General features: G+C 45.4%; 1 protein-coding gene across 1 annotated transcript in view; it reads left to right on the forward strand.

Annotated features, from left to right (window-relative positions):
- The first annotated feature begins 1,452 nt into the window (after positions 1 to 1,452).
- The window catches only part of PTEN (phosphatase and tensin homolog), a 49,217-nt gene continuing 30,521 nt past the window's right edge, over positions 1,453 to 20,148 (forward strand). Inside the window, exons 1-2 of the mRNA XM_083844525.1 lie at positions 1,453 to 1,638; positions 17,080 to 17,164. Of these exons, the coding sequence (XP_083700651.1) occupies positions 1,560 to 1,638; positions 17,080 to 17,164 (164 nt within the window). The 5' untranslated portion in view covers positions 1,453 to 1,559. The remainder of the gene's footprint in view (positions 1,639 to 17,079; positions 17,165 to 20,148) is intronic.

The following is a 20,148-nucleotide window of genomic DNA, read 5'->3' on the forward strand; positions in this document are numbered from 1 at the left end:
CGGGTGTATTCACAGCATTAAGGCAGCGGGTAAGCCGAATGCATTAACTGAAGCATTCACCCAGTCTTGCAGTACTAAATAGAGGTCTCGTAAGGAAACTACCGGAGGACCAGCCTAAAGCACTTCTTTGCGTAGCGGGGAGCGAGCTTCTGGAGCTTGCTGCTGCTGCTGCAGGTGCCGGCGGCAGACAGGACCAGCAGGGCCAAAAAGGCGACAGCCTCGGAGGCAAGACGCCCACGAGCGGGCACTAACAACGAGAGACGTCCCCCCGGCAGCCCCGGTTCCAGCGGCTGCAGACCCCGGCGCAGGAAGCACGCCGGGGCCAGCGGCCCCCCGCTCCCCCGGGGCCGGGGAGGCTGCAGGGGGCAGCAGGCGCTCGCGCACCACGCCGGGCGGAGGCGGCAGCTCGGAGCGAGCCCGGACGGCCGCGGGGGAGCTTCTCGCCGCCCGCGGGGCTCCCTCAGGGGCCCGTGCGAGGCGCGGGGGCCGCCCCGGGCCGAGCGGCGGCGGGGAGCTCCGCCCGGCACCGCCCGCCCCCACCTCGACTCCCGGCCCGGCCCGGCCCGGCCCGGCCACTTCCGGCCGCGGGAGGGGGAGGGGCCGCGGCGAGCGCAGCGGGCCGCCCACGTGACGGGTCGCAGCACCGCCGCTCTGCGCGGCGGCTCACACCTCGCGCCGCCCGTATCCCTCCGCCCGCCGCGGGCTCGGCCCCCGCGGGGCGGCGGCGGCGGCGGCGGCGGGAGAGTGAGGGAGGGGAGGGGGGCGGAGGAGCGGCGCGGCGCGGCTGGGGCCGGGCGCGGGCGGCGGGGCGGCGATGCGGCGGCGGGGCGGCGGGACTACTTTTCCGGGGCGGCGGCGGCGGCGGCGGCGGCGGAGGGGGCGGGGCGGCAGCGCGGCGGCGCGTCCCCTCTCGGAAGCTGCAGCCATGATGGGAGCCTAGCGCTGGCGCGGCGCTGCTGGGCGCGGGGGATGAGCCAGGCCGCGCTGCCGGCCCGCACGCCCTGAGGAGCCGCCGCCGCCCCGCCGAGCGCCCGCCCGCCCGCCCGGCCCCACCGCGCGGCTCCGGGCCCCCCGCCGCCGCCGCTGCCGCCGCCGCCGCCCCGGGCGGGGAGCGGAGCGGGGCGGAGCGGGGCCGGGCCGGGGGGGCGCCCCGCGCCGCTGTCACCATTGCTGGGGCCCGGAGCGCCGGAGAGCTGCTCTCTCCGCCTCCGCCGCGCTCGCCTCAAAGACGGCGGCGGCGGCGGCGGCTCCCTCAGGGACTCGGCCCGGCCCCGAAGCCTCCCTGCTCGGCCGCCGCCGCCGCTCCCGCCCCGGCAGGAGGAGGAGGAGGAGGAGGAGGAGGAGGGGGGGGGGGCAGCCGCCGCCGCTGCCGGGAGCCGCCGCCGCCGCCGCGGGGGGAGGCGGGCCCAGCCGGGGCTGAGCCGCGGCAGCAGCAGGCCCCGCGCCCGGGGCTGCCCGGCGGCCGCCGGCCCTCCGCCGCCGCCCGGCCCCGCGCCCCGCCGCCGCCGCCGCCGCCCGGCCTCTGCGCGCTGTCCCGGAGCGGCCCCCGGCTGCCAGACATGACCGCCATCATCAAAGAGATCGTCAGCAGGAACAAAAGGCGCTACCAGGAGGATGGCTTCGACCTGGACCTGACCTGTATCCTCCCGGCGCCGCCGGAGCCCGACGGCGAGCGGTGCGCGGCGAGCTATTGCATCAGACCCGCGCCGCGGTTACCTAACGCGCTTCCCGGGGCCGCTGCGCCCTCCCCGCCGCGCCTCGGCCGCCTTTTGTCGGGGCCGGGCGGACCCCCCGGAGCTGCGGCCCGCCGGGGGGCCCGGCGCCGTTCCCCGCCGAGCGGAGCCGCAGGGGCGGGCGGCGGGGGCCCTCGGCCCCGCTCGGGTCGCTGCCGGCCGTGTGGCAGGAGGGGCAAAGCCTGGGTCCTGCGCCCTCGGCCAGGCAGAGCGAGCCCTTGGTCTGAGTCAGATGGAGCGAAGGTCTCAATCGCAAGGAATGGGCTTAAATTAAAGTTAAAAAAAAAAAAAAACCTTACTTTCCTACCGTGACATGTAAACCGTGCTTTGGCATAATCTCAGCTGCAGTAAGCACCAGGATGTATTACAAACGAGAACGCACTGAGTCTTGTTGAAGAGGATTGCGAGGAGTGTGATTCCGGAATATGTTCTTAGTGTGCAATTATGACTAATGAGTCAAACTGTGGAGAAGCCTTGCTAGTGTGTTGCTTTGGTGGCCTTTGGAACAGATGTGCAGTAGCAGCAGCAGGCAGATGTTGAGCTCCAAACGCCATGCAGAGTTAATGGCGTGCAGGGGCTGTGCTGTGGCTGTAGCAGTCTTCGTGGTGTAGAAGGTTCATTATTGTACTTGAGAGGTTTTGATGTAAGAATAGGAACTGTGCCTGAAAGTTAGAGCCATCCTGGGAAAAATGATAGCAGTATGCAGACCTGGGCTTAGAGTTTGATTTTTGGGTGGCCGTGTGCGGAGCTGGGAGTTAGGCCCGGCAGTCCTCGTGGATCCCTTCCAGCCCTTCCGTGATTCTGACAAGCGCTCTAGAAAGAGAGCTTGCTGCTCGACAGCAAGGCCAGGGTGAAAATTACTGTTTTTCAGAACTCATAGCAGATGCTACAAATACAACCCGGTTCCTGGACAGGATCAGCACCAATTACTGCAGTCACTAGCACAGAGCTCGAGCTGTTACATTGATGCTTGGCCTAACGTGTTGGTGGCTTCAAAAGGGCCTGAAAGGTTCTTGACTTCAGCAGGCTACTGCCGAGCTTTTAGTTAGGAAGTGCCCTCTCTGCTACGTAATTCTTGCATTCTGTTTGTGGTGTTGATAAAACGTAGTTTTAGACTTGCCTTTGCAATGTTTGCGCTTGGTCATTTTGTTGGCCTACGATTAGGGCAGCTGTAACACTGACACAGGCCAGAGCAGCACACGGTGCTGACTTAAAGACAGAAAGTCTGAGTGAGATTTCTGATTCTCTGAGTAATGCGGTCGCTGGGAACTTGTGGACTATGGAAAGAGTTAAGTGGTGGCAAAATGGTTAGCTTTTGGCTTCATCGTTGTAGAATTCGGTGTTGCAGGTATCTTTGTCCAAATATACCATTAGTTGGCATAGTTTTTTGATGCAAACAGACCCTTTTAACTAGTAATCTGTTCTTGGCAAGAAAATTGTTGAATTTTGAACCTGGATTTCCTTACTCAGGGTTGCTAAGGATATGCCAAATGAAGTTTTTTGCTTTTTTTTTTTTAATTGTCTCACTACATTCTTAGATTTTTGGATTAGAGATAGGCCACTGAAGACTGGATTTGGGCTAGTTTTTCCAAAAGCAGCAGCTGGCTGCAATTCTGTAATGAAATTAGTGGAAAAAGCATTTTTTTTAACCGTTGCAAAGACATCTTTGGAAGGAGCTTACACTCTTTTTTTCGTAGCTGCACATTTGAACGGATAACTAATGAACGAAGACTGCTATGCGTACAGTATAATGACTTTACTTGAAGGCTGACATTGGTGCAGAAGTGAAAGTTTAATTTTTTCATCACTGTGCAGGCTTTCTTGGACATGCTTTTTTTGCGGGGTTTTGATGGAATTGTTGCTCATCGTATCTGGCACTTGGAAAATAACCTGCTTGTTTCTTACGTGCATAAACAGAGGACTAGACTGGGAGTCAGTTGTCTGAGAGCGAGATGTCCAGTGAAGGAAATGAGCACCCCTGAAACTTAAATGAGGTATTTGGGAAGGCGAGTGGTGCGTGATAGGAGGACTGGGATTTAAGATCTCAAAGGAACTTCTCATCCTGTGGCGGAGCGCAAAATTTTGGGACTGAAGCAAGCGAGCATCTGCACTTCTGCTGCTGGTTAACTCTGCCTCCCTGCGTTCCCACTTGTGTGGGAGCATCCTGTGGGTACTGGCTCTTTTCAGGGCAGCTGTTTCTGTCAAGCTAAAAGACTAAGAGAGGTGTGAGGCCCTGTGATTTGGGCATTTAGCTGGGATGAGGCAAACTGCACGGCGGATTCCTCTTGCAAACAGGAACTGGGCATTGCTGCCTAGGCTGGGCAGGTGCAGAATGGAGCCCTCCAGCGAACCTGCTAGGGCAGGGGCTTGCATCCAGGTGGGGTGTGATCAGCAGACTGTGTGCGGAGGTCTGTCTCGCCTCGTGTGCCTGTCCTTGAGGCGGGGTTCATCTCTCAGCGTCCCAGGAGGATGAAGGATTTGTGTCTGTGTATTTCAGTCACGGCTAATTCTCCAAGGCACCATGGGGAGCACCTGAGCCCCACAACACGGCCTGAGTTAGGTGCTGGAGTGCCAACGTGTACCCTTCATGGACCTGGGCTGGAATGTCTGGCTTTTTTTCCTACAGGCTGCATTACATCCTTTTAAAATGAGTGCAGATGTATGTACATTGTATGTTGTACATGGGACTCGCAGTTAAGAATGATTCCTGTGTTGGTAAAGTAGGGTTTTAAGAAAGGGAAATAATGACTTCTCCAAATCAGTAGATTTGCATATACTAGATGAAAATAGTCCTATATGCTAATTGTGAAATGTGTCTTTAAAAACATATTGACATCACTTTTCATCTGATCAAATATTCTTGTCCCTGAACAGTCTTTTTCTGCACATTTTGTGAAAAAATATTTTTGAAATTGGAAGAGGAAAAGGTTCTAACACTGGAGCCACTAAGTCGTCTTCTTAATACTTCATTTCAGATATTGTATTCCTGATTTATTCGTGTTTCTGTCTCCCTTCTGTAATACTGGATACCTTTTTGTTGCAAATGGGTGAGAAGGAAAGTTTGGATTAACAGATTTCTTCTAAGATGGATGCAATTTTTTTATGAAGAAAGGACTGTTATATTGTCCGAGGCACTGTAATCTTCAGGATTTCTGAAATTGTGCGGCTCAGTTGTCGACCGTTTTCCTGCAAAGAGTTGCGTGCAAGTCCTACACGTTACATTGCTTGCATGTGTCTTAGGTCTGTGCATAACTGAGTTTAGCAAGTGGCTTAACCGTGTGAGACCGAAGTGAAAAATCAGTGCAACTGCTTCGTGTGCGCATTATAGCATTGTTTGGGCTTCCCTCATATTTCCAGGCCTTCTGTTATGTGTGAGCATGGCAGACTAGGCTTAGCATGGGATGGAGCACGCCTGCCCTGTGCTTAATTGCAGCATGTGTTTCTCATGACCTACATATTGTATAAACTGCTGTAATATTCAGTAAAGATCAGCTGTTGGATGCAATTTATTTCCAAGTCTTGTCTGTGTTTGTCTCACATACTAGAAGGCAGAGAATGCTAAAATTGTGAGTGGAAGCTGCTTAGAATATAATGCAACCTCATGCTATTTGTGGTCCTGAAGCATTTTGCATTTTTAATAAAAAATTATGTGACTTCAGTAAAAATGGCTCAGATTCCAAGAAAAAAATGATTTAATGGCATAAGGTACATCCTGAGTTTAAAAATAGAGCTGGAAATTCCATTTGTTTAAAATACTTGCTTTCATTTTAAAACTGAAGTTTGTTAGGTATTTGTAATGAGTTTGTCTTGCCTGCAAGCACAGTAAGGGCTGGTAAGGGATTAGGAGAGACTGGAAGAAATGAAGTGGTAAAGGGTTTTGCTGGTGGAAGAGTATTTCTTTGTTGATGAGTAAACTACGTTACTTAGTTGTGTTAAGCACCTGACAGATTCATTTTGCGTGTGGAGCCTGGATGATTTTGAGCGTTGGACAAGATGAGTACTGATTTTGCTTTGAATTTATCTTGAAAGTTTGTTTGAATAGCCACTTTCTCAGAGTTAGGTTCAGTTACCTGCTTGCTGTAGGATGTGTTTGATGCTGGGAAAATCAGTCTTTATGTGCTTCCAGGGATCAAGATCTTTGAGTTGTCCAGAGAGAGCAAGAAGGTGTCGATTGGTGCAAATTCATGCATTTTCTCTTCTGAGGTTGAAGATGTGCCTGTTGGTCTATCTGTTATTTTTCCTCACAACCAAGAAAACCTTTGACATCTTGTACTACGTGCATATTTGCAGATAGCGTAGTTTGACAGCTGAAGCCTACGCACAGAAAAACCCGTCCCATAGAGCGCTCGGTTGTGCAACCCTTGCTGCATCAGTTTAAAGAAGCCCCAGTCCCTTTCTGCCCAGCTTTTCTGGTGCAGTTAAAGGTGCTTGACAAGTTAAAAGCTCGTCTCTTTGCGCTTACTTAAATGGAGTGCAGGCTTCCTAATGAACTACTTGATCTTGCATCATCAAAATTTTTTAATCAATGCGCAGCGTTGCTGGGGACTGTTTGCACAAGCTAAACATGAAGTTAAAAAATAACCGCTTGTGCACACTTTTAAGTCAACAAAAGCTGCAAACTAATTCTCTGCTTCATGTAGTTCTGCTGTTTAAGTGATGGCTAAATGTGCTTTTCAAGTTAAGGAAAGAAATTAGTACAGATAATGCGAGCACCTTGTAAAATTTTCTCAAATTGACCTCTAAAGGAAAAAAAAAAACAGAACACAACTGAGGCTAATCTTCATTGAAATCTGTTTGTAAGCTTAGTTAACTGTGTGTAATTTTCAGAACAGCCGAGGCTTTCCCTTAAAACACTGTTAAAAGGGTAACGCTAAACAAAGTGCAAGCTTTCCTTGAGCTGCTCCTGGTTGTGAGCATTGTGATTTTAAGGAGAAATCCAAGTTGATTTTTGTCGTTTCTGTCCCTGTCCCACCGCTGAGTTGTTGTCAGCTGTGAAATTGCCTTTGGCGATGCTGCTTGGTGCTTCGGTGAGGACAGCTTGGCCAGTGTTGGGTGCTGCTGAAGATCCCCCCCCCCCGTTTGGCTCTGGGGGCAACTGGCTGGCCCCGTGTCAGCGCTGCGCTAAACTGCGCTCTCGAAGAAGGCCGATGAATTTTGAAAGTGAATCTTTCTAGGAGATTGTGCTAGTCAGGAAGGCCCTTCTGTCCTCCAGATAATTATGTGCAACTTCCTCTGACTTCATGAGATGCTTACGGTGTGTTTAGGGAAAGGATACAGCCTTGAGTGTGGCTAATACTGCCGTGGTCTGATACGCGCTGGATGATCAGGTGGCTCTGGACGGCTGCTAGGCTGGTGATCGCTTGCTACATCTCACGTAAGACACCTTACTTTGACTACCAAAAGGTTTTGAAGTACAGCAAATGCTGTAGAGGAAGCTAGTATTTACTAAATGGTGTGTTACAACGCTGCATGGAGAAGTACTGATTTTTCTATTTTTTTTCCCAAAAGAGGTGATTGTATCTTTTGTTTTCCTCCTTACAGGATGATTTGGACACCTAAGTCCTCTTTGTTGTTATGGAAGCAGTTGGTATCACTCATTCAGTAATAATCTTACCACAATTATGTGTTTTATTAACACATTTTTAAAAACCCCTGTGCTAAAAAAGAGTAAGGCCGCACTGAAACTAAACTTCGGAATGCAATAAGTATGAAATCATTTTTTTTGTTAAGTTTCTGTCTACCAAGTTGCTTTTGCCGATAGTGAATTTCTGAATGGTTTCTTAAATTATATATTTAAATGAACTAATATTTTAGCCATATCGATGTCGCATAAGCTGACAAATTATACGTATGGTACTGTAGCCTAGAGTGTTCCATTACAACATGTTTAAACAAGAAAATGGTTCTTGTATAATGATTTAAGGGACAATAGTTTTGTTCTAAGAAACTGAAGGAAAAAAAAGGGAGGGTATAGACAATTGAGCTGTCAAATCCCTTAATTACATTACAGTCCTAAGTTGCTGTCATTAGTCATAACTAACCTAATTTTAAAGCCCACCTCCTTTCTAGCTGGAGTACCCAGCTAGTAATCTGGAGCTCAAAGGTATATGTGCTTTGTATTTGCTGTGGATATTGGTCTTGATTTGTTGCTGAATGGCTTTTCAAGGGGGTAAACTGGCCGTGGTGTTGGGCTGTGAACGGTGATTGCTGGATGTGTCTGGTGTCTCGTCACAAATCCTAGGGTAGTCGTGGGTCCCTGCGATTTGGTACTTCTCCGGTGGTTTGGGGCCTTGCAGCTGCACGAGTAATTCCCGTGAGTTACTGGCACGGGTGCTTCTTGACTGTAAGGAGGGAATTTATCTTAAAATGTGGGAATACATGTACATAGCCCCATGGAGCACGAGCTCTCCTGAAATGTGGACGTTTTGTGGGTAGTTGACTGTGCATTGTGCTCAGAGGTTGCTCTTAGTTGTATCTTCATCCAGACTGATACTTCAGATGCAAACAAATCCTTGTTCCAGTTCCTAATTCAGGCTAGCATCCTCTTTGCTCCTGTAGTCATCTGCCTCATTTACCATCTTGTGTACAGAGCCATGAAAAAAGAGCTTTGTAGAATGGAAGTATAATAATCATGCAATTAGGCCCCGTATCATACTGCATAAATCTAGGTTATCTTAATAACGATTTTTAGGAAACAGAGCTAAAGTAGTGGGCTCTGTGATTCAAATGGTAATTGGCTGTGCAGCTAAAAAATTAAACTCAGCCGCTGTATGTTTGGGATGATGACTATTGCAAAAGCTGGCTTTGTTCCCTTTAAAGATGAAGTCCCGGCTTCACAGCCCCAACGTGCAGCAGTGCATAAAAACTGCGTAATATCCAATTCTTTGCAGTGAAGTGCTTAAGAAATGTCGTATAAACTTCATTCTGCCTTTGTAGGGATGTAGTATAATAGGTTTTAATTGCATGATTAATTTTTTTAGGGGCCTGTGCTTAATTCTCTGCTTTGCATGGATATATATTGGGCTAGAATTGAAGCAGTTGGGTGTTTTCTCTTCTTTGGTTCCTTGTGTGAAAGGATGTTACTTCTCTAAGACATTTTTTGTGCTAACATTAAGAGGAGGAAAACACTGGATCTCGTTAGAACTAAATATTATCTACTTAGGGCTGGTTGATTGAGAAATGGTTTATTAGGCTGGCCTTATGCCTGGTTTTGCTGCTTGTCTTTATATTCTCTTGTAACCGCCCCCTGAAATTAAGTCTTCTAATGCTGAAAAATTCATATAAATCTAGCTTAAGTTTCATAAAGCTTTTTAGTGCAACGTTTGTCCGCCAGCCTGACAGCAATTTTATATTCCCTTGTGTCTGAAAGTTTTGGATGTCCTTTCAGACTTGCAAGAAGTTGAGTCTGAGCCATTTTTCACTTCCTGTCAGTAAATATCAACGTAGTGACTCTCCGTGCTGAGTTCTTTTACTGAATAAAATTCTTGTACTCTTCTGTGGGTGTTTGAGGTTAAGATCTGCTTAAGTACACAGCGGTGCTTCTTTAGAGGAGCTCCTGCGAAGTGTGGTAGCGTTCTGAGAGCGCCCCTGGGGAGGTCCCACGCTCTGTTGTCAAAGAGTTCGTCCTGATTTGGGTTCATAGGCAAAAACGGGTACGTTTGTCACGTTGGAAATCTCCAACTGAGACGCGGAAGTGGAGCTTCTTCCCTGCGTTGCCTCCAGACAGAAGGCCGAGGCAGGACAGCTGCCCGGCCTGCCACGTGCGGCTGTCCCCGCGGCGCGGTAGCAGGCTGGGGTGCTGGAGCGCGTACGGAAAGCAGGGGCTCGCTTTACTTACATGGCTTCCAAAGCGTGAGCAGAAGCAGGAGACCTTCCTAACTGCGCCCTTACACAATTTCCACCTCCGGAATTGGGGACGGAACGTCTTCTGCCAGGGCTGTAGACCCGGAGCTGGCGTTGAGTAAGGAGTCGAGGCCCTATCCTTGGTTTCTCAGCTGAAGGCTTCTTTCTTGCAAATTTGATGTGAACAGTACGGTGTGCTGTTGCATCGTTTCTTACAATGCTGCTTGCTGTTGGCTTTTCTGTAATGGGCAGGCTAGCTGCTTCGGTCTGGTAATATCACCGGCTATTTTAGAGGGTTTTGCAGCCCTTCACGGCAGACTTATCTCCTTTACTCTCTGCATGTCTGTCTTTATCTGTGGTTCCATACCAGGTTGAAATAGAAGTTTAATGCGTCTGTGCTCGGTCTTTGTTAGAACAAGTTCTTCTGCAGTGTAAACATCATACTTTTACATGCTTCTCTGTTACTGGTTTTTGTATTTACGCTGTGAGGTTTATGAGGTTGAGACTGGGATGGGGGTGGCAGGGGGAAGCGCCTGGTTATTATGTAGATTCTGTGTTTTTTCAGTCTTCTTGACCCTGTTAATTGTTCAGCAAAGCCACCATGTGGCTGAGAGCTCCAGGACACATCTCATACACCTTACAAAGCTAAAAGGAGAGACACTTACTGTGGCAGTAATTTCCAAAAAGCAGTGTCATGAGTGTAGGTGGGTCCGAAAGCCTGCTGTGGGATGGAGGTTAGCTTGTGGCTGGTTCCTGAGGCAACCTGGCAATCTCATCTTCAAGTATCTTCTGATGTACTCCTTCCCACTATGGGAATTTGGATATGAAGGAGCCACTTTTTTTTTCTTCCGTGTGTAGGTTGCTGCATTTAAATTACAAGCAGGGGGATTAAAAAGAAACAAAGGGTTGTAGTTGAAATCTTGAGCATTAATGGGTTAAATGCACTTCTTCTAAATCATAAAATGTTTCTCTCAGCCACATCTGAGTTGGTCTCTTTTCTCCTTCTTTAAGGCACAGATGGTACAGTTGGCAAGTACAGCTGGCTGGCTACAAGGAATCCTCCTTTGCTCTGAAGAACTTTCTTCCTGTTCATTTCCGCTATACTTCCTGATTACCCAGACTTGTAGAAAAACAGTAAACTTATTTTGTGTTTCATGCTGGCTAATGGAAATGCAGCCTACTTAGGGGGAAAAAAAAAAAGTATGCATATGTACAAGCTAAATGGCATATATGCTGGGAAACTTTTAGATTTGGTTGGGCATATTTTCCTATGTCTGTCTGTCTTTTTTGTTTTTTAGTAGGGATGCTGTCAATAAAATAGCACTAATAAGGGTTTGGCCATTTGTCAGGACACTTAAATCTGTTTGAGGATGGAGTGTGGACACTTCTTGCAACACTCCCTCTGTAGCTGCAGGCTGTCAAGCTGTTGAACAGCTAGAACTGTGTTTTTTTTTTTTTTTTTGTTTCTATGTGGACTTGTTTAAGCTGGAGTTAAAAGGGTTGAGGTCAGCGTGCTAACCTCGCAGAGCTGGTAGGGACAGATGTTCTGCTGGACCACGTTGTGTCGTTACTGAAGTCTGAGTTCCTGAAAACTGCAAATACATGAGGCAACAAAGCAACTTTGGGAGACTTGGAAGTACCCTTGTGCCTCCACTTACCAGTTTTGCTGTCGATGGGATGTAGCTGCTGACAGCTTGGCTGCCGCCTGTGAGAGTGGGGGCCAGCTTCCTTCATGCTAGGGCTACCAGCACACGGGGCTGGTGCTGAGGGAGGAAGCTGAAGGTTGCTGTAGTGGAGCAAAACTGGGGTGCAAATGTAGAGTGGGTCATTGAGGAGCAGGTCAGCGTCAGTACGTGCTCTGCTTGCCTGAACTGGAAGTGAAAATTTTCATTCCTGACAGGTTGCGGAGCTTTTTTCAGGCCATAGATTCAGCAATTTAAATCTGTTCTTTGGTAAATTAAGTTTGTACTTGGAAAGTGGAAACTGTGAAGGTCACCAAAAATGGCCAGCTGTCCTTACATATGGAGGTTCAGGTTTTGCAGTAAGAAGTTTTTAGTTCCAAAGCAAGATTTGAACAGTGCCCGTCATTCACAGCTTCAGGAACATTCGGCTTGTTTTAAATTTCCTTTTTAACAAAAGATAAAGTCTAGTGACTGGTGGATCCTCCTGCAGCCTTTGATTGCAAAGGACTAATAGTTTTAAAGTTGTTTTTTTATTTGGGCTTTGGTTTAAAACCTGTCAGCATTGGTTTAGAAAGTAAAGCTATATGTAAATTCTGCACTGCATGCTCTAGCATGCTTATAAAATAGGAAGATTAAGTCATTTGCTTTCTGTTTTTGTCCTAGAGCTGCCTTCATGAGCAGAGCAAGGACAAGGGTTTAAATGCTTACTTTGTTTGAAAAAGGAATTCATAAAACTGCTTAGAAATGCTCATGAATAAAGTTCTAGATACTGAGAATGTTAGTCGTTAAAGGAAAGGCTATGGCTGTGTATTTTTGCAACTTTTTTTTTGTGGCTGTGTAAGAACTGGTAAATATTTCAGTATGCTTTTTTTGGCCTGCTTCCATTATTAGGAAAAAAACTGAATTTGTGAGAAAATTAAGTTATCTTAAAAGAGCAACACAAGTCATTTGCTTATATATATATATAAAAATTAATTTTTCAGTGTATACTGCATATTCTTTAATTTGATCATCGCATAATGTGAATATATAGACAACTATTTTTGAAAATGATTATAACTGCTGATTTGCATAATGATACAGGATTTTTCTCATAGCAACTGGAAAGACTGTCATCTTTAGCATGTGGGAACAATTTCAGGATTTAAGGACCAGTATTTTGTTAAATCTGCTAACAGCATTAGAGCAAGCCCAGTAGCCCTGTTGTAGCCCTGTTGCTTTTGAAGCAGTATATAGATAAATTTGGTTTGTCTTAAGTGTTGAGAAAGCATCGCTTTTTCTTTGTGGCGTTTGATATCTTAGCAAACTATTAGGTGCTTCCGTTTTTACATTTCCTTGGGTAAAGCTGAAGTTTTGCAGTTAGTAAGAAGTATGAACTTAGTAGGGGACAGCATTTTATTGTTTTGCTGATGTGTGTTGTGCTTCAGTGCATGCGGTCTGTCTCATGTATTTTTTAATTATGATCACTAGCTAAAATCCCAACCTACAGGATTGCGAGGTTGCAAAAGGAATGAGTGCTTTAAAAGTATTGAAACTATTTTGGGGAATGGATTTCTTAGGAAAGAGCTACTTTGGCAAAATATGGCAGGCAGGGATTTTTTTTGTGTGTGTGTAGTAAGCCTGTTTCAAATTTGTGATAGTTCTTGTCAGGTTAACTTTGTTTTTGCAGGCCAGCTGGAAGCATTGTAGAGCTGCGTCAAAAACTGGCTGAGGTTTTATCCATCTCCATTCGTCTCTTTTAAAATGAGGATGGAGTTGATAATGAACTTGTTGCATGTGTTCAATCATCAGTTCTTCCAGGTTTCTAAAATTATCAGTATCATTACTGATTTCATGATGACTCAGAATTCTTGCTTTGAATGTAAGCCCAGCTTCCAAGCTCCCTTGTAAGAAATCTCATTTGGTAGCGAGTGTTTTAATTTCGGCTTCGGAGATCAGTGTTAAATTCACTTGGGGGTGCAAAGCAGTGCCCCTGAACCTTTCAGCGTGGTAACGATAGAAGAACTTGCTGAAGATGACGCTCTGCGGTGCTCCCAAAATGCGTTTGGCTGACGGACAGTAAATCGCAGGCTGTGTCTGGGGAGGAGCACAGCATCAGGAGAAAGTGAGCTGGTACGGATGCAGTAGGGATCATCCCCTTCTCAGTGCAGATTTTGCAGGAGAGGCAAGGGTGGAACAACTTAGTTTATATGGCAGCTTTTTCAATTAAGTGATGAAACTGCTATTTCTGCTCATAGACTTAGATCATCTGCGTAGACGGTAACAGCGCTTCCGCTCTGTTCTTACATCACCGAGCAAAAGTCATTCTTCGGCTGTGTGAGCCAACAGAAGGTTTTCGGAGCAGTGCCCTTCCCTTCTTCAGCATGCTTGTAAGAGAGGCGCATGTTCGGAAGACGTGAAAGGATCTTCCCCGGCGGCAGGAAAGCCTTTGTTAGGTACCGCTTGCTTCTGCTCAGCGCAGACGAGCCCTGCAGGCTGTCAGGCGCGCCGTGGAAGCACGGCGTTTGCTTGCTGCGGCCGCTGTCCTTAACGCCAGATCTGCTGCAGACAGCAGAGTGAGTCAGCAGTGGCGTGCGGGTTGCATTCCAGTCTGATACTTGGAGATAATAAGTAAGGTACTTCAGGACGCTTATATTTAGGTGGAGGAGAAATTGGCTTGCCTGTTTAAAAACAATCATGTTTTCCTAAAAACAGAACCCCCACCAGGCTCGCTGTCGGATATTTGTTTTTCAATAACACTTCAGTTTTTGTGCTGTCAGGTTCCAAAACCTCAGAGTGCACAACGTGTTTATTGAATTGGCATCAGTAAATTGATTTAAACTCATTTTTTTTCTTCTCCTTTTGAAGTCTTTTTCCATTTGCTTTACTCTTGGCATTTTCGGGAACATCTTTTGCAGGACTATATCTGGGTTTATATATGCACCTCGTTCTGAGGCACGGTTAAGCTTAAGCATTCAATCTGTTGGTTTACTCCTATTTAAAAGAAGAAATGTGCACGCGCTGTGCGTGTACTGCATGTGTAGCACCCTGAGGAGCCACGTGAGACACCAGAGCCATGAGGGGGTTGTGCTCTGAAAGTGTGAGACCACACTGGTTATTCAGAAGCTTTTATCTCTGTCTGCTGGTGCGTTTGAGACTTTATTAGGACACCTGTGGGCCTGTGAACTGGAGATACTGATGAGAAAATGTTGCGTTCCTTTTGCCTGGCATCAGGCTGCCTTCTTCCTGTCATGCACCAGCTGGGAGTCCTGGAAAGCATCTCCTTTCTTAGCCTTTCAGAGGTGAAAACACGGCAGCAGAAAAGCTACTGAATGAAAACCACAGGCTGAAATGCATGAGGAAACCATGTACTAAAACTCGCAGTTGTAAACAGGAATTTGAGCAACTTGCGTGGTGATTCTGGGAATCATGGGCACCTGTGGCACGGGTGGTCCTATAGTTGAAACAGTTTTGTTTGGATGCAGAACTTCAGGTTTTGATGGGGTGCATCAAAATGTATTTTAACCCTGTTGCAAACATAAATGCTTGTCCTCTATGGAGAAGTGCTGCAGAAAACAGATTAATGTACTGCATTTTTTTTTAAGGGTAATTTATGTAGCCCTGTTGCTCAGAGCAGGATGCACATGGAGTGCTTTTGAGCAAAAAGGGCAGAGCTGGCAGTAGGTAGATGTGTGCTCTTGAAATCAGGAATGAGGAGGGAGTGATTGGGTGTGCTAGCTGAAAGTCAGGTAATTTGCTGTTAAGGGATAGGCATGGAGCAGGTGTACATGATTTATAACCAGTTTCTTATGCTTATGCCAAGTAGTAACTGATAAAACAGCAAATAGATTGCTAATTATATAGCGCCTTTTGCTACTTTAACAAAGAGGTGTGGACTGCTTGCAGAGTAAAATACGTTCAGAGTGAAGTTCAAAGTTTAAGATTTATGTGATTTGATAGTATCTGAAGTTGTCACAAGCTCTGAATGCTAAGCAACTTAATCGCTGTTTTTTTTTTCCTCAAGATAAGCTTTTTTAAGGTTTGGGGAAATACAGAATAAATTGGAAACCACATGTAACCCCCTTTCAGTGTCTGTATTTGAAACTACTACAGATATTTATTTGGATTCTTCAGCAGCTTTCATTTTTTTCTAATTATTGCCTGCATAAATAATCTTGAATAGTCCAAGTAGACAGATGTCTTAATACTTGGATTACCACACAGTAAATGCTAGATTCTTTTTTGAGAGTAGAAAACATTGTTTCTATGTATTCTTCAAAACACTTGCAAAAAAAACATGTACAAAATTAAGTCTTCTAGTTAACAAGCTGTGCAGATCTTAGTCTATGCTGCTTTATAAGGCTTGTGGGAGCTCTGCAAGGACAGAGTAAAGCAGTTCGTATCCTATTTCAAGCTTTTCTTTGGGTACAGGTAGCTGGAATATTAGTATCTTGGAAGCTACAGTGTCTTCCATTCGGCTGCTTATTCTTCGGAGGCTTGTTAATATTGCTGGTATTTTAACCATAAAAATCATTCTTTCAGTTGTGGAATAATTCAGGTTGAAACGAACCTTTGGAAATCACCTGTTCCAGCCCCCTTCTTTAAAGCAGGGTCAACCTAAAACATATCGTTCTTTGTTCTTATTCCTTCTAAAATTAGTCTGAGGAGGAGTATGTTAATGTGGTAGGGCACGGTCTGTTTTTGAGCTGTTGGTTTCATTTCTCTTTTGCTTGTCAGTGAAGGCTCTTCACTGCATTATCTCTTCTGATGTTTAAAACTCAAGAGTATTTTCATTTCTTGAGTTGTGTTTAAAAAAACCCACAACAATACATACATCATTACATCACCAGGAGAATAAATACTAATTGTTTTCTGGTAAATTATATAGGGTTCTTTACCATGTTTGCTATGGATGTAAATTTTTTTTTTTTAATTTGGCCTTATTTAATTGTAGGTTTTTTTTCTTGCGAAAAGGTACTTTTCCTGAGCTCTTTATCTCGGGTTGTATTGCTTTTGGAATGTGGGTTACAGGTAGTTCAGCATAAGAAACTACATTTTTTTGGCCAGAAGTGTATTTTTTTTATTATTATTATTTAATAAACAATATCTGTAATCCTTCTGGGATTCGGTACATTCCCATCTCTTGCAGTATCTCGCGTTAAGGCATTCAGAGCCACCTTAGCAGCTGCTGTAAGTGGCCTGTTACGTAGAAATCATGGAAAGTGACAAAATGTACTGTTGCCAGGGTTTACATGTATGAAATGCACTTTTTTGTTTGTTTTGAATGCTATACCTATTTTGGGATCACTGGTGATGTTAACATGGCATTTAATTTGGAACTTCTTGCAATTTAGTCACACGACTATTAAAATAGTTTCCCAGTGGATTAAATATACTACTCAAACTGTAGAGAGAGAACGGCATGTAGCATATATACAATTTTAGTGAGATGATGTATGACAGAAGAGGATTACTTGATTCTGCTTTTCTAATGGATTACTTTTCTATTCAGTGTTAACAGCGGCTATCCGATGGTAAAGACTTATAATCAGTTATGTATGTGAATTGTAAGGAGACTTGTTGTATTGGATGTGGACAAAATACTGTATATTGGAAATTTTCTATACTGATTTTTTTTTTCCTGGCCATTTTTCAATTTTGTGTTTTTGGAAGAGACCCATTATTGCTGTCAATATAATGTTGAATTATTCGCATATGGAAGTTGGTCTAAGCTATTGCTCTGACTTTGTTACAGGAGCATATAAATATTTAGAGATGTTCATTTAATATTATTGCAGAAATTGTACATATTTTACAAATGTTTCCCTAACTCACATATTCAGATATTTATCCAAACATAATTGCTATGGGTTTTCCTGCAGAGAGGCTTGAAGGAGTGTACCGGAACAATATTGATGATGTAGTAAGGTAAGGCTCTATTTTTCTTCTTTATAAGTTACTCTTGTAAATCTTAAGTATCCTTTTCTGCACTCATATATATTCTGCTCAGGAAAGGATGTGTGAACTGACTCATAGAAATGTTATAAATGCTGAGAGTAGTTTTTTCAAGAATTTTAGTCCAGGCTGCTGTTCTGGGTTGATCTCAAATCTGCTTTTTCATGTGAAAAGTTGAACACAGCAAATTGTGTTGATGTAAAAGGAGGTTATTTTATTTTAGAAAGATGTGAATCCATGCCTCTGTTTGCAGTAATGAGAGTTTGCTCAAATAACTGATGGCATTTCGGAGAATGTTTGCCCATAGCCTTTCTCCAAGTGATAAATGAGGTGCTTGATAAGTAAATTTTGATTTACAGCAGTAAATTATAGGTGGCTCTGGATAAAGGCTTTTTAAACGTGGCTGAATGGAAGAGGAGACAAACTAGCTAAAATTCATGATTGCTGGTGATGCTTATAGTACATTTTGTAAAAAGGTTTTTGTTTTTAACATATTACCTGTTCTTAGCTGCTGGATACATCTGGGGGGGATCACAGAAGCACAGAAAGGTTTGGGTTGAAAGGGACCTTCAAGCACATCTAGTTCCAGCCCCCTGCCATGGGCAGAGAAGCCTCCCACTAGACCAGGCTGCCTAAAGCCCCAGGATGTGCTTAGTGATTTAGGAGCATCATTGTAATTTGCGTGCTTAAAATCCCACCTGGAGAATGCAGCATTAGAAATTCCTTTAAAAGCTAAATACCTGTGCAAAAGAGCCAAATATTAGTCAATTCAGCATCCTGAATTCTGATTTTTTTTTTTAAAGCCACTCTTGCTGCTTTTGAGAACATTGGCGTTTGAGCCAATAACTTAAGTAGCTTTCCAAGAGGCTTGAATTTTGGGAACGGGGGATGATGCAAGGGACATGGTTGGGCAGTGGAGTTGGAAGTAGCTGAACCTGGGGAAGAAGGTGCTGTGCTCAGGTTTGAGGTGCCACAAAGTTTTTCAGGATAGTTGCCAGGCAGAATTAGTGACGCTTGAATTTCACTGGTGGTTGTTTGCGTCCAGCTTTGTGCTGAAATAAGTGCCTTGGTTCTCACACTTGGAGGAACCGTAGCCCTCAGCTGAGAATAAGTCATCTGGAGACAGCAGCTTTGCCGAGCAGCTGCAGTTAGATGCAGATGAGTTTGAGAGGGTTTCATTTTTGCATATTTAACTGTTACGGCAAAGCTCACCATCCACGAGTAGCACTGAAAACGTCAGTCTGGCTTTGACCATGCTTGCAGCAGTGACCTTATTCTGTCAGGCAGCAGTAACGAGTGGGTCATGTCGGTGAGGTTCTGTGTCGCAGTTTGTAAATGCTCCTGCAGAGCATACGTCTCCATGAGAATTGTCGAGATGCGTGAAGCCGTGGCGTCTAATACACGGTTTGCATTAGTGCAGACGCATTACATGCAAACCAGGCTTTCCCTGTCCTTTGGGATGGTTGAGGGCAGTCCCACAAACTCACACTGTCTAGCCAACTTCTTTCACTAGCTGTCAGAGCCACCTTTTCGTTGAGCTGATCTGGGTACTGCACCTGCTGCGTGACACAAGGGTTCCCCGGTGGGCTCCACCTTTGGAAGGTTTCGGGTAGAGCCAAAGGCTGGGTTAGGAACTAATGACATAGGCATAATCCAAATTATAACAATAGGTAGTAGTCTTTGAAGGTCCTCTTGTGTTCACAGCGTTGATTTCAGTGGTTCCTACATAAAGGAAAATTGTATTGGTTAAGTGTATAAATAAAATGTGTAAGTCAGACTTTTGAAAGGAAGTTACTATCAACTATTAATCCATAAACACTCTGATGAAAAGAACTAGTGACAGCCTAAAAGTGTGATGAAACATATTAAGATACGGAGGGATAAATGAGGTAGGTGTAGGGAGTTGGATGCTAAAGTAGCGTTATGCCTGGAGTATTCTTTTTTTCAGTAAGTTTTTATGTCGAAATTCAATGTGTTTGAGCTCCGGAGCAATTGGTATTGAGCCACGAGGGATATGCCAGTGGGCTTTTTCTGGACAGCTGGTGTCCTGACAAATTTAATGATAATGCTGTATGAGAAGTAGGGCTCAGGCTGCTGGCTGGCTCCTTACACTTTGAAGTACTGTGGCTGGAATTTAATAGTTAGACACTTGCATGGAAGCTTAGGCGTAGTCCTGTGGATGTTACTGGCGGAAGCGGAGTCCGCTCTTGTCGTTGTCCAGCATGTTTCAAACCGGTGGGGCCCTCTGGAATGAGCTGTCGGGTCCAGGTCTTCCTGAATCTCCCCAAGTCTGCCAACAGGGGCACCAGCAGCAGTTACTAAATACTTGTGCCGATGAAATTGGAGTCCCATACTCAGTGCTGCCCAAAGAGCATGCACATCTGTTCTCGTTTTAACGCATCAGTTTAACCACAAAGTTCTTCTAGGTTCTTCTGGAATATTATGACTGATAACCAGAGCTTGTTTTTGCTTGAGCTTTCCAGGATTTTAGCAGCTAGTGTTTCTTTCAATTTGAACAGCATGTTCTGTCATGGCTAATTAAATTCCTTCTGGCTGATGTGCAGATACACACTGTTGATGATGTTAAGTGTAAACATTTGTATGTTATTTCTTCTTGAACACTGCCAGGTGACACATCATATATAATCATGGCAATTTTGATGAATCACGTTTGCAGTTTAGCTCTCTGAGGCTTGTAGGGGAAGTTTTCATTACAAAGTTAGCGTGAAAATGAAATGAGCGCAAGTGTGAAAAAAAACTAGAATGGGCTTTCTCCTTTCTGAACCCGGACTGTCACTGGGCATGGTCTTCAGATTTCAGTGGTGAATGATGGCCATCTTAAAAAACAGGTTTTAAAAATAAATGATTCTGGCTGTTTGAACGGGATTACAGAAGTCACTTTGACTGCTTTTTTTCATTGGAAACACCATTGTAGCAAAATAGTTTGCATAGATGAT

This window comes from Anser anser, assembly GCF_964211835.1.
Source record: "Anser anser genome assembly, chromosome: 7".
In the NCBI taxonomy this organism is placed as follows: domain Eukaryota; kingdom Metazoa; phylum Chordata; class Aves; order Anseriformes; family Anatidae; genus Anser; species Anser anser.